General features: G+C 41.8%; 2 protein-coding genes across 2 annotated transcripts in view; both read right to left on the reverse strand.

The window, feature by feature from the left end:
• On the reverse strand, positions 1-4,940 carry LOC107038416. The gene is made up of 7 exons (XM_015257517.1): positions 4,695-4,940; positions 4,016-4,110; positions 3,385-3,555; positions 3,106-3,326; positions 2,375-2,589; positions 1,148-1,398; positions 1-458 (listed from the first exon to the last, which is right to left on the reverse strand). Exons 1-7 carry the CDS (start codon positions 4,914-4,916, stop codon positions 131-133), a joined length of 1,503 nt encoding a protein of 500 aa, XP_015113003.1. The 5' UTR covers positions 4,917-4,940; the 3' UTR covers positions 1-130.
• Positions 4,941-5,594: 654 nt separating this feature from the next.
• LOC107038367 overlaps positions 5,595-14,886 on the reverse strand; it is a 48,543-nt gene continuing 39,251 nt past the window's right edge. The window contains exons 5-9 of the mRNA XM_029126128.1: positions 13,032-13,098; positions 12,319-12,493; positions 11,111-11,235; positions 9,775-11,055; positions 5,595-7,977 (exon numbers count right to left, since the gene is read on the reverse strand). Coding sequence (XP_028981961.1) covers positions 6,282-7,977; positions 9,775-11,055; positions 11,111-11,235; positions 12,319-12,493; positions 13,032-13,098 — 3,344 coding nt within the window. The 3' untranslated portion in view covers positions 5,595-6,281. The remainder of the gene's footprint in view (positions 7,978-9,774; positions 11,056-11,110; positions 11,236-12,318; positions 12,494-13,031; positions 13,099-14,886) is intronic.

Below are 14,886 nucleotides of genomic sequence, written 5' to 3' on the forward strand. Positions count from 1 at the left end.
TCATTAGAATTTCTTGGAGAAAGCCCTAGTTTTTTAATTAAATTATTTCATGCATTTTCGAGTGAAGTTAGTTCAATTCAAATGCACGATTTAGCTGAGCGCATCATGTTTTATCGTTAAGTATTCATTCTCAAAGAAGGAAAGCATTTCTGTCCTCGAGAATACCCTTCTCCTCGAAGGGGTTTCGACGACTCCATGCGACTTTTAGTCTTCGCGCCCGCTTGCGAAGCTGCTTATCCCATTTCCTCCGCAGATAGTAACGACGATGTATGACAACAATGTGCTCCATCGTGAAAATCATGAGAGAGACCATCACTCCTATCGATAGCACTACGAAGATGATGTAAACTTTCTTCATTCCCACTACTACGTATTTGTCGGGGGGCCACGTCAATGGGGGAATCAGCCAGCGATCCTTCAGAGCGGTTAGCAGACCCACTTCAATTATTTTCAGGATCCTTTCATAATCGAAATCAAGAGTACTCAGAACAGTGCATTCAGAAACAATTTTTCCCATTACATTTTTCCATTTTATGGCAGATGAAAGAGTTTAATAGAAAAACCTCGCCAATTAGCTAGACAATTCTGTTGAAATGTTCAATAGAAAATTTTCCAAAGCCAAAAGAATTTGATTTTTCTATACAACTTATTCTATTCAAATATTTTCTATAGAATTCTCTCGGCTGAAATTTTCCAAGTTTTGTTGTTTGATTTTCTTGATGAGAAGAAAAGAAACAGAATGAAAAAAATTGGAAAATTTGAGCTGAGGAAAATCTATACAAAATATCTGAAGAGAATAACTTATATAGAAAAATGGAATTCAAGTGACTGTTTATATCGAACATTTCAATAGAATCGGCCAAAAAATAATAGAACGTTCAATAGAATTTGCTGACGAATTCGCTAGGTTTTTCTATTAAATTTTTTCGTGCGTGATTCCAAAAAATTCAACTATTTTAGTGTAATTTCCACTGAAATCGCAATATTTATGAGAAAAATGTGATGGCAGTACTTTCTAAACAGAATTAATTCTTTTTAAATTAAGAAAGAGAAGACTAAACTTTTGAACATTTTTAAAAAGCGAGACTCCAATTGAATTTAAAAAATTAGTAAATTTCAAAGGCTTTAGTTTAGAATTCGTAATCACCCATTATCAATCGGACGTTTGTATTCAAATCCCTTAGTCATTCCGGTAGTGATCCACGTTGAGAAATAGGTCTCTTGAGTCGGGATGAATGTGCATGTACGAGTAGCCCAGGCGCGATATCTGTCTTCAGACTCGAAAATAGCTTTTTTACCGGAGCTACCGCACCCCTTTCTGTACATGTCCTCAGCAATACGAGTGAATTCGAATCTACGGCTGTACTTGGGGGACGTAAAATTCGGGAGGATGAGGTCCTTGAGGAAAGATAATTTATCGGATCACCAGACGCACACTGAGAGAAAAACAAACACGTCAAACAAGTTTTGTTTGGGCCAACAAAATCGCTAGTTGAAAATTGCCAAAAAAGAATTTGTTTGGTTCGAATTTGAAAGTCTCAAACATGAATAATTGTTCTGCTTCCGACAGCAACTAAATATTTGGCTCAAGAGGCGGATAATTCACCCCAGACGGTGCCTTTTCAGGATGAAAATATCTCAGAGGAAAATTTATCAACAAATATTTTATCCCCAAGTTACAAGATTGCTATCATATCATTATTATTGTTTCATTTAAGGGTTCATTTCTTGTCTGTGATTATTAGACAGCCGAAACGAAAAACTACTATCCCTTGTTTCGCATAAAACAAAGATTTTTCGGGAGCGAAATACGTATGCGAGTATCGAATAACGAAGGAGTAGTGCTAGAAATGACATTTCTTGCGTCTACAGAGAATGCAATTTTTTTTTAACTACTAAATCTATTTTTGCGACAAAAATTTTTCATTCCAGCGCACTCTCCGCATGTTTAGCACAAAAAAATCCTTTTTGATAATTTTCAAAAAACTATTTTCTTGGCACAAGTAAGACTTGTTTGAGAACTTTGCACATAAGGACTTCAAAGAAAAAGTACTGAAAAATTCCCCTGTTTTATTACGCGTTTTTCATAGAAAACATCCTGTAGAATTGAATCTTTTCTATTCTCCACATCGTAAGGCTTTTCCACTCTATTTTTCTTTTTTTTCATTAGAAAACTCAAACCAAAAATTAAACAAGAAAATTTGAGCTGAAGAATTTCTCTCGAAAACATTTAAATAAAACAAGTCGCATAGAAAAATCGAATTTCTCTGATTTTTTCTACAGAATATTCTCCACTGAACATTTCTATTAAAAAAAAAAATTTCGAACGTGCGTACTTCATGGGAGCAGTATAAATATTTCAGAAAATTGTTACGTGGAATTTGCTGAATCCCAGGGAAGCGTTGTTGACTACAAGTTTGAAATCACTTTTAGCAAGGAGAGAAGCAATGCCGGTGAACGGCAGATGCATTTCTTTATGAGTCATTGATGCAACGAGGGATGTACTGAAAATGCTTATGATCAGCCAGGCACATGTCCTTCGGGAAAAAGCCATTAATCGGGATCGCTCCATGTTGGCGGGTATATCTCCTGATAATGAGAATTGATTATTGATCTATGAATTTTCAACTTGATCAATCAATCCAGAATAGAACAGAGCAAAGCTGAACAAATTATTCTTTTCCGTTTTGTTAAATATTCGGATATCTTGGTAATTAGTTCATATATGACAAAGTTTAATGGAAAAATCTAGTTACTTCTCTGAGAAATAATATTGTCTTTCTATTGGAATTCTAATAATTTCTATAATTAAGTGTCTATTCTTTTTTTGAAAAAGCGAAAAAAATTTATAAAATTAAAAACAGATCAAGTTATACAGTAAAATCAAACTTTTCGTATAATTTTAAATATAAATTAACGCAAGAAACAAATAGAATTCATCACAGAAGAAATCACTGGATTTTTACATTATTTTGTTTCATACGTATTATTTCAGAAAAAAATATGACAGAATTTTTCTTCAATGTCCGAGCTGCCCAAAATGTCCTCTGAAATTTCTAGAAATATCAGTAATTCCCCGAGACGAATGCACAATCAACAAAAAACCTTGATTGCAGAATGTTCCAAACGTGTAAAAAAAATGTTCCAAGAGTAGATGCCGGAGACTGTTCCTTTGAAATCTGGCGGCAGTGAGCCTGTCGAATAAAGTCCCAAAGAAACTGAAGAGTGCTATTGAAGTGATGATGGAAATCCAACAAGGCCACGGGAAGGTCTTGAAGATCCAAGAATCGTCGGAGTCAAATTGCGGTCTGACGAAAACCCTGAAGCTGAGGGAAAAAAATAGTGCACAGCGGACGAATAGTTGATGAAGTCCATTGAACAAACCTGTTTGTCCATAGAGGGGTGGAATAATCCATCACTTCATTGGTGTTCCGGTAGAATGCTACGCGGGGTATAATATCTACTTCATTACGTCGCAACAATCCCATGAGTCCAATGTGACTTTCACTCGATTGGGCACCGAATTTAGCTTCAGGTACCTCCACAGCTTCAATCCTAAACGATTATGTGAATGACTGTTGATGATTTATTGTATTGCTCCATTCATTTATTTCAAGAAATTAATGACAAAAAATTTTCAGAAAAAACGCGCAAATTCGATGGAAAATTCTATTGTTGGCGGATTCTATTGAAGAATTCCGCAGCTTTATGGCGCATTTTTTTATCGAGAATGCTAAAATGTTTGAATGAATCTCATCTTTCTATACAACTTTTTCTATCGAAAATTTCTTAAAATTTGAAAAGTCAGAGCGAAAATTTTTTTAAATTTCGTGTTCGAAATTTTCTATTTTATTTTATTTTATGTAGAATTGAGTTGATATAAAATTAAAATAATTTTTTTTTGTATAGAAAAAACATTCTATTGATTTTTTCTATAGAATATTTTGCATTGAACATTTCTGCTGGAAAATAACGCGCAGTTGCACGCGTTGAACTGGGCATTATCGATACTTACGTAAAATTCAATAAATCTGAGAGCATAGTCCACAAATCGCCCAGGAGCCCTGAGATCTTCGTGCCATTATTCTCAAAAGTCATTAAGTTCACCTCCTTCACCAAAATGACACAGTAATGAATACAAACAAGATATCAGGCACAGAAAAAAAACATAAGGAAACCCAGCGAACTCTATAGAAGATTCTATTGCATTTTTATTGAACTTCTATTGAAAATTCTATTAGTTTTAGGTCGAGTCTATTAAAGAATCCCACAGTTCTACCGCGTGTTTTTTCTTTTCACAAAAAATGGACAATAGAATCTATTTTATAGAGAACATCAGTAGAATTCGTTTTTTTTTCTGTAGGAATTTTCTGTTTTTTCATTTTTATTTCTCTTCCCTTACGATAGAAAAAAGAAATGAAAAAGATTTTTAAAATTTGAATCGAGGAATTTCTATAGAAATCATCTCAACAGAATAAGTTGCAAAGAAAAATCGGATTCTACCGATATTTTTAATAAAATATTTTCATTGATCACTAGTATTAAAAAAGCGTACGAATAAAAAGAATCCGCCAAAAAATCATAGAAAATTCAATAGAAATCCAATAGCATGTTCAACCGAATTCTCTAGGTTTTTCGCTGAATTTTTTTCCCACGTGATATTTTGGATTCCCCAAACACTCGTATTTCCCTACCGAATGATAGCCGATCCGCAGAGTCTGCCCCTGAAGTCTAGCCTTCTCCACCCCTAAACTGTTATTACGATTCTTCATAATTAAATCCCGGAACAGCGAAAAATGCCAAATCGGAATGAAGTCCGCATTTTCACTGTCCCACACTAGAATACTCTCCCCAGAGGCGATCGAGCCCACTACTCGAAGAAGACTAAATACCGAAAAACCTGGCAGGAGTTTCATCGTGAGATTTGATCGAGCGGAAGCGCCTGCAGATCAACTGAACTAAACGCACATATTCAGCGATTTATCCGCGCATATCTGCCGCAGCAGAACCCGATATAAATAGTTGTCAGTCCATTATCACTAATGCATCGTCAATTGGAGGTGAAGAAAAATACTAGAAATTACAGAAAAACATAGCGAGAACGTGAAGCTTTTATTCAACTGTAGACTTCATTTTTATTTGTGTCTTTATTCCCATAAAATGAATTTAAAATGTTGAATTTTTAAAATGACTTTTTTCTTCAAAAGAAAAAACACCCAGAGGATTCACTCACTTGAAATGAACAAAATCTCATTCAAATGTCTCCCAACAAATCTTTTATTCAAACTCAACCTTAATTTTCAAATGAATCATTCATTAATTACCAGAAAAGTATTGTTGAGAGAAGTAAGAAATTCCCAATACAAAATTTTGTTCGATTCAAATGCGTAGTTTGTCTGAACACACCCACGCCAGAGATTTATTGCCGGAACGATTTACGATTAGAATCAGATTCCCAGAGAATCACCTTCATTACGACTAATGGACTGTGTGTCAAGGTAGCAAGAAAACCATTTCACGAGATGGAAAAAAAGAACATTAATTTTATTCTTACTGAATATACAAAAATCTTACTTATATTTATTCACGTAGACTATATAATATTACATCATATGAAAATGATAAGCATGGCAATTGATGTTCACCCCTCAATTTTTAAAAAATTATAAAAGAAGTACACACATCATCAGTCGGTAGAAATACATCAGATTAAATACTAGTCGTCTTAATTAACTTGAACTTTAAGTACACATTTTTTTGTAATTGGTACATCCCCCCAATTTCCCTGGAATTACCCAGAAGTTGTAAAATATAGTTCATCTTTTTGTCACTCCAGCAGTCTCAATAGATCCGAGAAAACGTTAATCCACGATTTGTTAATCACAAACCATTTTGTAGAAATACACCCCATACAGTTATCTTGGACATTACACCAATTTCTCGTCTTGCTTCGTAGAGAACACATAAATTATTGTTTCAATTTTCGTTTTATAGTACATTACTTGCATACTGAGCATTAATAGTCCATTCACGTAATTCGAATGTAGTATTATCGAGACACCAGACAGATTCATCTCGAATGACCAGGGAGCCCCCCGAAAAATTCCCTCATAAATAAATAAATACAATTAATAGTCAGTCGATCCCCAATGCTTGATACATTCCCCCCCAAAAACTCAAACCCAATCATAAACCTATCAAATATGTTCAGAACAATATGAACTCAATGTGCCAAACATTCCAAATGCACATGTAAAACATTGAACATTCATTCGTTAAAATTACTTCGATAACCTAGTCTCTGTAATGTCTTTGCTAGGATCTGGCAGTCTCACTACCATCTGCGCGCCATTCTGAATCCTACTGTTAGGCGAACATTTCACCTGTGGCCCAGTGGGCAGAACCTTCCTGGCCCCACTGAGCTTTGGCGAACAGCAAGTTTTCTCCTCCACTCCAGAATTGACATTGGCATGCTCATGATTAGGCAGACCTCCACCATTCGGTGACGTCCCACACCTCGCCAGTGTCCCCTCAGCCCCCCTCCCCTGAATGGCAGGTGACCCCACCTTGCTCGAGCCCTTCTGCCCCATCAAATACGTCTGATTGACATACCAATTGTGAAGCCTGTGATGTATCTCCGGAAACTGCGGCCTACGATTGGCGACTTCGTGCCAGCACTCAATCATCAAACTGTAGACCATAGTGGGACAGTCCTCAGGGCAAGGTAAAAGCTGTCTAGACCTGATCATATCGATGACCTCCTGATTGTTGTACCCATAATACGGCTGCAGTCCGTAGCTGTAAATCTCCCAGAGGACGACCCCAAAGCTCCAAACATCGGACTCAGTCGTGAATTTTCCATAGAGAATGGACTCCGGGGGCATCCAACGAACAGGCAATAAGCTCTTGGACTGAACCCTGTAGTAATCACTGCTGTAAATGTCCCTTGACAATCCAAAATCCGATATCTTGACCGTGAGATTCTCGCCAACGAGACAGTTCCTAGCAGCCAAATCACGATGAACGTAGTGATGGCCAGCCAGGTACTCCATCCCCGAGGCTATTTGCAGAGAGATGTGAAGGAATTCCGCCTGCTCAAGCACCTTCTCACTTGCATTATTCAGAGTGACTTCAGACCTCGGCGAGTGGCAGATTAAGAATTCATGGAGATCACCCTGCGTCATGTACTCAAAGAGCATGCACATGGGCTCGCCCTTGAGAATAACTCCGAGGAGACAAATGATGTTGGGATGTCTCAAATCAGTCATGAGATCAACTTCCCTCTTGAAGTCGCCCTGGGTCTTGGGTGTGGCGTTCTCCTTGAGAGTTTTAACAGCCACGTAGATGCCCTCTTGACACTTGGCCCCAGGTACTGGCTGCAGTTGGCCTTTGTACACCTTTCCAAAGGCACCTTCCCCCAGCTCCTGAAGCAGTGAAACGTTGTCGAGGGAGTACTGGGGAACTCTGTTCGTCGATGTTCTGCTGCTGGCGCTGCTGAGGGTGCCTGTTCCAGGGGTAGTGGCACCTCCATTGTTACCACTGGTCAGGAGGGAACTCAGTTCAATCGGCTGACTGGTATTCCTCCTCCCGTCGTAGATGTTCTTGTCACACTGGACTCCAGTCATCATTTTACCTGGTGGCAGATTGTGGGAAGGCCTCCGACGGATTTTTCGGCTCTTGTAGCAGCAGCAGTAGCAGCCGATGATGAAGACAAAACCTGAGGCCAGGGCGAGACCGATGACAGCGTAAATCCAGAGGCTGTCTGCACACCTGGGGATCTCGCAGGGCTCTTTTTGGAATTTGTTGTTGGCTTCTACGTAGCACCAGGGCTGGGTGTCATTCGACCCGGATACAGGTGGATTCCTGCAGTACGAGTGTCTGCCCTGGAGCTCGGGGAAGTCGGAGATGGGGAGGTTGAACGTTGATGTCGACCATTTCACGCAGGGACGCCCGGATTTGCTGACGTTCATGACTCCCCTGTGATGGAGCAGTGAATTAATTTTTTATAGTGGGGTTTAAGAGGGTTTATGTTCCACCGAAAGACTGGAACAAGATCAACATTCTTTATTTTTCGTTGTTTGACATAATCTCATTCTATCGATGAAGATGGTTTTGATAAAATTTGGATGAGTTTAATATTTTAGTGGAGAATTAACTTAATATTGTCATTAATGAGTTAATTAAATTAAAAATAACTGCACGTTTTTGTGATAATGGATGCGTGGAGTTAAAATTGAGCATTTAAGGGTTCATTTGTTGTCTGTGATTATTAGACAGCCGAAACGAAAAACTACTATCCCTTGTTTCGCATAAAACAAAGATGTTTCGGAAGCAAAATACGTATCGGAGTATCGAATAACGAAGGAGTAGTGAATGCAATTTTTTTCTAACTAAATCAATTTTTGTGACAAAAATTTTCCATTCCTACGCACTCTCTGCACGTTTGGCACAAAAAAATCCTTTTTCGATAATTTTCAAAAAACTATTTTCTGGTCACAAGCACGACTTGTTTGACAATTTTGTCGTTTTTCTCTCCCTGTATTTTCAAAACAAGTATAATTTACCTGTAAGAGGATCCATTCCCCCAGTAGCATCGATCGTTCTCCTGCGCATTATTCCCCAGCAGAATCCCCAGCGAGAGGCAGTCATGCGACTCCTTGGTCCCATGAAGCGGCAGATCGAAGCACTCCGGCAGAGGGAATTGCCCCCCGAGAAGCGGATGCCGCTTGGCAATAGCGTACTCCGTCCTGCAGAGTTCGTTCTCCAGTGTCTCGCAGTCCTCCCGACAGATCCTCCTCAGTTTCCTGTTAAGCATGTCCCTCCTAGCCGCCCTGGGCTCGCCAAACCTCTTCCCAATCATCCTCTCATTCTGCTCTACACTGAGACTCGAGCGGTGACTGATCTGCGGGCTTCTCTTCCTGCGAATGCCCCTCGGTGGCGCCAGCTCATCGCTCCCCTCGTTCTCCTCGTCCCCCGCCACGTCCTGATCCCCCGAATGCAGGAGATTGAATAACTCAGTGCTGTAACGGTTCTCCCGACAGATCGGGAAGACCGAGAAGCACAAGGACGGCTTGGCGTACACTGCGCAGTTCCTGGAGAGGTCCTTGCTGATGTTTATGACTCCAAAGGCCTGCATGAGCTTCTCCTCCAGCATTTTCTGGGTCATTGGGTGGGGAATGTAGACCGTCTGGTTCCCCACGTACTGCTCGCACGTTTTCCCAGTGTAGACTTCGCAGGTTCCCTCCTGGTTCAGCTTCCTGGGGAGCTCTGGGCTCACTGACGTTGTCGAGTGCTCACTGCACCTCGAGATGCTGCAGGACTGCTTCTTCGCTCTTCCATCGACGTCGATGTAGCACCAGGGCTGGGGCTCTGTGCCACCAGGGTTTCGACAGTAATTGTGATGGCCTTTCAACTCGGGATAATCCGATATCGACTGGGGGAAATGGTGCATCCACTTCAGGCAGGGGAGCCCCGAGGCACTTGTATTGATCAGGCCTCGGTAGGCAGCTCCATTTCCCCAGTAACAGGAGTCTTTCTCGTTTAGGTCTGGGTCGGAGGGGGTCAGGGTCAGGCAGCTGGAGAGAGAAGCGGTTGATTCAACAGCTGAGTCGGGACAGTCGACGAGCGATGGACCTGTCAGGGGGTGGCGGCGCGCTGCTGCGTAGGATCTGCCGCAGGTCGACTGCAGCATNCTATTTTCTGGTCACAAGCACGACTTGTTTGACAATTTTGTCGTTTTTCTCTCCCTGTATTTTCAAAACAAGTATAATTTACCTGTAAGAGGATCCATTCCCCCAGTAGCATCGATCGTTCTCCTGCGCATTATTCCCCAGCAGAATCCCCAGCGAGAGGCAGTCATGCGACTCCTTGGTCCCATGAAGCGGCAGATCGAAGCACTCCGGCAGAGGGAATTGCCCCCCGAGAAGCGGATGCCGCTTGGCAATAGCGTACTCCGTCCTGCAGAGTTCGTTCTCCAGTGTCTCGCAGTCCTCCCGACAGATCCTCCTCAGTTTCCTGTTAAGCATGTCCCTCCTAGCCGCCCTGGGCTCGCCAAACCTCTTCCCAATCATCCTCTCATTCTGCTCTACACTGAGACTCGAGCGGTGACTGATCTGCGGGCTTCTCTTCCTGCGAATGCCCCTCGGTGGCGCCAGCTCATCGCTCCCCTCGTTCTCCTCGTCCCCCGCCACGTCCTGATCCCCCGAATGCAGGAGATTGAATAACTCAGTGCTGTAACGGTTCTCCCGACAGATCGGGAAGACCGAGAAGCACAAGGACGGCTTGGCGTACACTGCGCAGTTCCTGGAGAGGTCCTTGCTGATGTTTATGACTCCAAAGGCCTGCATGAGCTTCTCCTCCAGCATTTTCTGGGTCATTGGGTGGGGAATGTAGACCGTCTGGTTCCCCACGTACTGCTCGCACGTTTTCCCAGTGTAGACTTCGCAGGTTCCCTCCTGGTTCAGCTTCCTGGGGAGCTCTGGGCTCACTGACGTTGTCGAGTGCTCACTGCACCTCGAGATGCTGCAGGACTGCTTCTTCGCTCTTCCATCGACGTCGATGTAGCACCAGGGCTGGGGCTCTGTGCCACCAGGGTTTCGACAGTAATTGTGATGGCCTTTCAACTCGGGATAATCCGATATCGACTGGGGGAAATGGTGCATCCACTTCAGGCAGGGGAGCCCCGAGGCACTTGTATTGATCAGGCCTCGGTAGGCAGCTCCATTTCCCCAGTAACAGGAGTCTTTTTCGTTTAGGTCTGGGTCGGAGGGGGTCAGGGTCAGGCAGCTGGAGAGAGAAGCGGTTGATTCAACAGCTGAGTCGGGACAGTCGACGAGCGATGGACCTGTCAGGGGGTGGCGGCGCGCTGCTGCGTAGGATCTGCCGCAGGTCGACTGCAGCATCTCGCAGTCCTCTCGGCAGAGGCTGCGGCTGAGGCCGGGGGGTGCTGGGGCTTTTGGGGCTTCGGGGAGGGGGTTGGGAGCGGGTGAGGCGCAGGGGGGGAACGAGGAGTAGCACAGGGCGGGGGTCAGGTAGGGCACGCAGGCTGGGTCCTCCCTGGAAGGGCGAGAGCGTTAGTTTTGGGGGGTTTCACGGGGGAGGAGGCACTTACATCAAGTTGTGGAGAGAGTCCCAGGCCCGGGAGAGACTCTCCTCCGTCGATTTTTGCGTTGACGAGGGGGGGATGTGGACCGTGCGGTTCGACAGGTATTGGGAGCAAAAGCTTCCGGTGTACATCTGGAAATGATTGTTTTTTTTTTGGTTGAGCGAGATATTTAGAGGTTTTTGGATTTTTTAGTAGTTTACAGTGCGAAAATCTACGGGATTTGGTTACATTTCTTGTAGGAGATTTACAGGTTTCATATCAACATTTTTTTATGTCGTTAAAATTTAATTGGGCAGACGTGTGCTTGGTGGAGGGTGGGACAGTGGTGAATAATAAATAACATTTTTAGTTCATAAAATTAAAATCCAAATTTAATTCTTGAAGTTATGTAATAAGTTTTCATTCCCCATGTCTTCACGTGGTAGAAAACAAATGTTTTAAAACACCTAAAATATAATAAGATTTGAAATAAATGAAAACAAATGATTTTACCTCACACGAATAAAGAAAAAGCGAGATATTTAGAGATTTTTGGATTTTTTAGTAGTTTACAGTGCGAAAATCTACAAAATTTGTTTACATTTTTTGTAGTCGATTTACAGGTTCCATATCAACATTTTTTTATGTCGTTAAAATTTAATTGGGCAGACGTGTGCTTGGTTGAGGGTGGGACAGTGGTGAATAATAAATAACATTTTTAGTTCATAAAATTAAAATCCAAATTGAATTCTTGAAGTTATGTAATAAGTTTTCATTCCCCATGTCTTCACGTGGTAGAAAACAAATGTTTAAAACACCTAAAATATAATAAGATTTGAAATAAATGAAAACAAATGATTTTACCTCCCACGAATAATGAAAAAAGTCGAAAATTGGAGATTAAAGTTATAAAAATAAATAATGATGAATAATAAATAATAATTTTTAATGCATGAAATTAAAACCTCAATTGAGTTCCTGAAAACAAGTAATAATTTTTCATTTCCCACATCTTCACGTGCAAAAAAATTAAAAATTGAGAATGAACTGAAACACTAACAAAACATAGACATAAATGATGATGAATAACAAATAATAAATTAATTAATAAATTAATTAAACCCCAAATAGACTTCCTCAAGACGTAATAATTTTCATTCCCCACGTCTTCCCACGCAAAAAAACCATCCAAAAAAATACTAAGACTCAAAATAAATAAAAACAACTGATTGTACCTCGCAAGCTCCCCGGAGGCTATCACCCTGCGATAAATCCTGCGAGCCCCGTTCCCCGGGACTCGAGAGTTTTGTCAGAGTGGTAAGCTGCAGCTCTTGAGACACTGATACTGGTGAATTTGTGCTCCCATAATACCCATCACTCGTGCTCAGCCCCTCCACCTCCTCCCTGGACCTGTCCGAAAACGCCAAAAGTCCACATTAAAAAACTGAAAAACTCGTGTCCAGGTCACAAGGGGTGTTTGACCCGCGTGTTTTGATTCTGAATAATTGATGAACCACGTCGAACATAACCATAAATGGCCCTAAAGCCTAGCTATTTTATCACCTCAATCCTCCGGCCCCACTTCCGGCCGCTCGTCCTTCCCGAACGATCGACACATCACTGACAAAAACTACGAGAACCCAAAGCTTCATAATTTCCAAATAAACAACGAAAAAAAAAACATTGATGTCGAAATTTGAACGAGCGCTGGTGCTTTTTTATTATTGTTGACACCCCCACACGACAGCGGCCATTTGAAATTGTTGATGACAGCGCCGCGCAACGGTGACAAATTGAATTCCCTAACCGATACAAAAAGGGTTGAAAGCGTCCAGCCCTCAATCTCCCTTTTTCCCCCGAATTCATGAGGAAAAATACTTCCTGCGTCAAACACCCACCCCCTAAAAAAAATGTCTCATAATATACTGTACATATACTCTATACTCACGCATTTGTCATGCTCTCGAACTCCCCCGCATCCCCAGTATCGCCGTTTGATCCCGGAATCCCTTCACCTGAAAGGGGAAAAAAATCAATCAAACACACATTCAATATTTACTTCAAACATCCCTCTGATACTCAATAAAAAGCTGTGCACCCCTGCTGAGAAAAAAAGCAAAAACACGAGTTTCTCTCGCAACCAAAACAGAAAAAAGTTGAGCTCTGAAAGGGGAAAAACCAAAAGAAAACAGAGAAACGGGAGGAAAAAGGAGAAATTGAGAAGAGCCATTTTGCAGACTGTTGGTCCGGAGAGACACTTGAACCCACCCCCTTTCCACCCTCTCACACTGGCGATTCATCCAGCCATATCGACATTCAGGTTTGCACGCGCTCCACCGCCACAGGCGATATTCGGGACAAGTGTCGCCGTGGTAACGTACCCTCGTAAAGGCCCTCTCTGGACACCCCCCAGTTCTCTCGTGTAACCGCCACAAACCTCTTCACTACCACAAATACAAGAGGAAAGGAAAAAAATCTACGATCATGGGGCAACACACATGGGGGCCCTTACGCTTGACTTTTTCGTGATCCCTGCGCCCACCCACTTCGCCTATCTGGCCTATCTCTATTTTCATCCCTTCTTCTATCGGCCACCCAGCCCCCAGTCGACGAAGCACAAAAGAAAAATCAGAATCGATGATGAGGATACTCCAGATGAAACGAGATGAGACGACGATACGGATGAGGCTTCATTTCGTCTTCGGTTTTACATGCACGGAGAGAAATATGCAACAAAAATTACGGATCTTTTCCGTAATTCCGGAGCGAAATGTGGTTGTAGGAAATTTTACGGAACTGCCACGGAATTTTTACCTAAAATCACGGATTTTTGCCAGAGCGTTCCGTAATTTTCACCCGAATCTCCTGTGAAAAATTACGATACCGTCACTTCAATTTTCTGAGTCGATTCCGTAGTTGGTGAGCGAACTGTGGGTTCCGTAATTTTTACTGAACATTTCTCTCCGTGTGTGAAAAAACAGGGAATTTCGGAAGGGGATGCATTTCACGTGAATGCCTCATGTACAATTGTTATTCTCTCCGTTAAAATGGTCAATGTTTTAATGTTCTATTCTCTCCATTCTTTCAGATTTCACTAGAAACTTCAATGAAATTTTTACTTGAATTTTCAACTAATTCAGAATTCAAAGAAGTATTTCGGAATTTCTCTGATTTCTATTAATCTTTGTGGAATAATTGAACGAATTATTTTGTTTTAATTGACGTTTTCAAAGACATTTCCAAAGACATTTCCAACAAATTTGTTTTAAAAAAGATTTGCGGATAGAAGCCCCATCTTCTGTGATCAATTCCTACGATTGACTTTTCCGTGATCCCAATGCCCGACCATTTTCCTATCCAGCTTATTTCCATCCCTCTTCCTCGCCCTCCCCCTCTACGATGAAACACAAAAAAAAAAAATTTTTTAAATGCCAAATTTTACTGAAAAATCCTTCGCATTGCGCACTCCAGATTTTAAACCCGCAAAATTTGGCAGTCTTCCTGGTTCAGACGTCACTGTGCAGCTCAATAATTATTACTACTGAAAATTCACTAAAATTCTTACCCATTCACTGAATTTCCCTAATTTCCATTACCTTCCACGAAATTCCAATGATTTTAAATCATTCACTGACGAAATTCCTTGAACTTCGAGTAAAGCTAATGTGATAAAAACTTCTAACAAGAAAAAATTCCAGTTTTGTCTTTACGATTGACTTTTTCACGATCCCCCCCCCCCCCCCCCCCCCCCCCCCCCCCCCCCCCCCCCCCCCCCCCCCCCCCCCCCCCCCCCCCCCCCCCCC

The sequence above is a fragment of the Diachasma alloeum genome, unplaced genomic scaffold, assembly GCF_001412515.2.
Source record: "Diachasma alloeum isolate Michigan unplaced genomic scaffold, Dall2.0 Dall_scaffold_00280, whole genome shotgun sequence".
In the NCBI taxonomy this organism is placed as follows: domain Eukaryota; kingdom Metazoa; phylum Arthropoda; class Insecta; order Hymenoptera; family Braconidae; genus Diachasma; species Diachasma alloeum.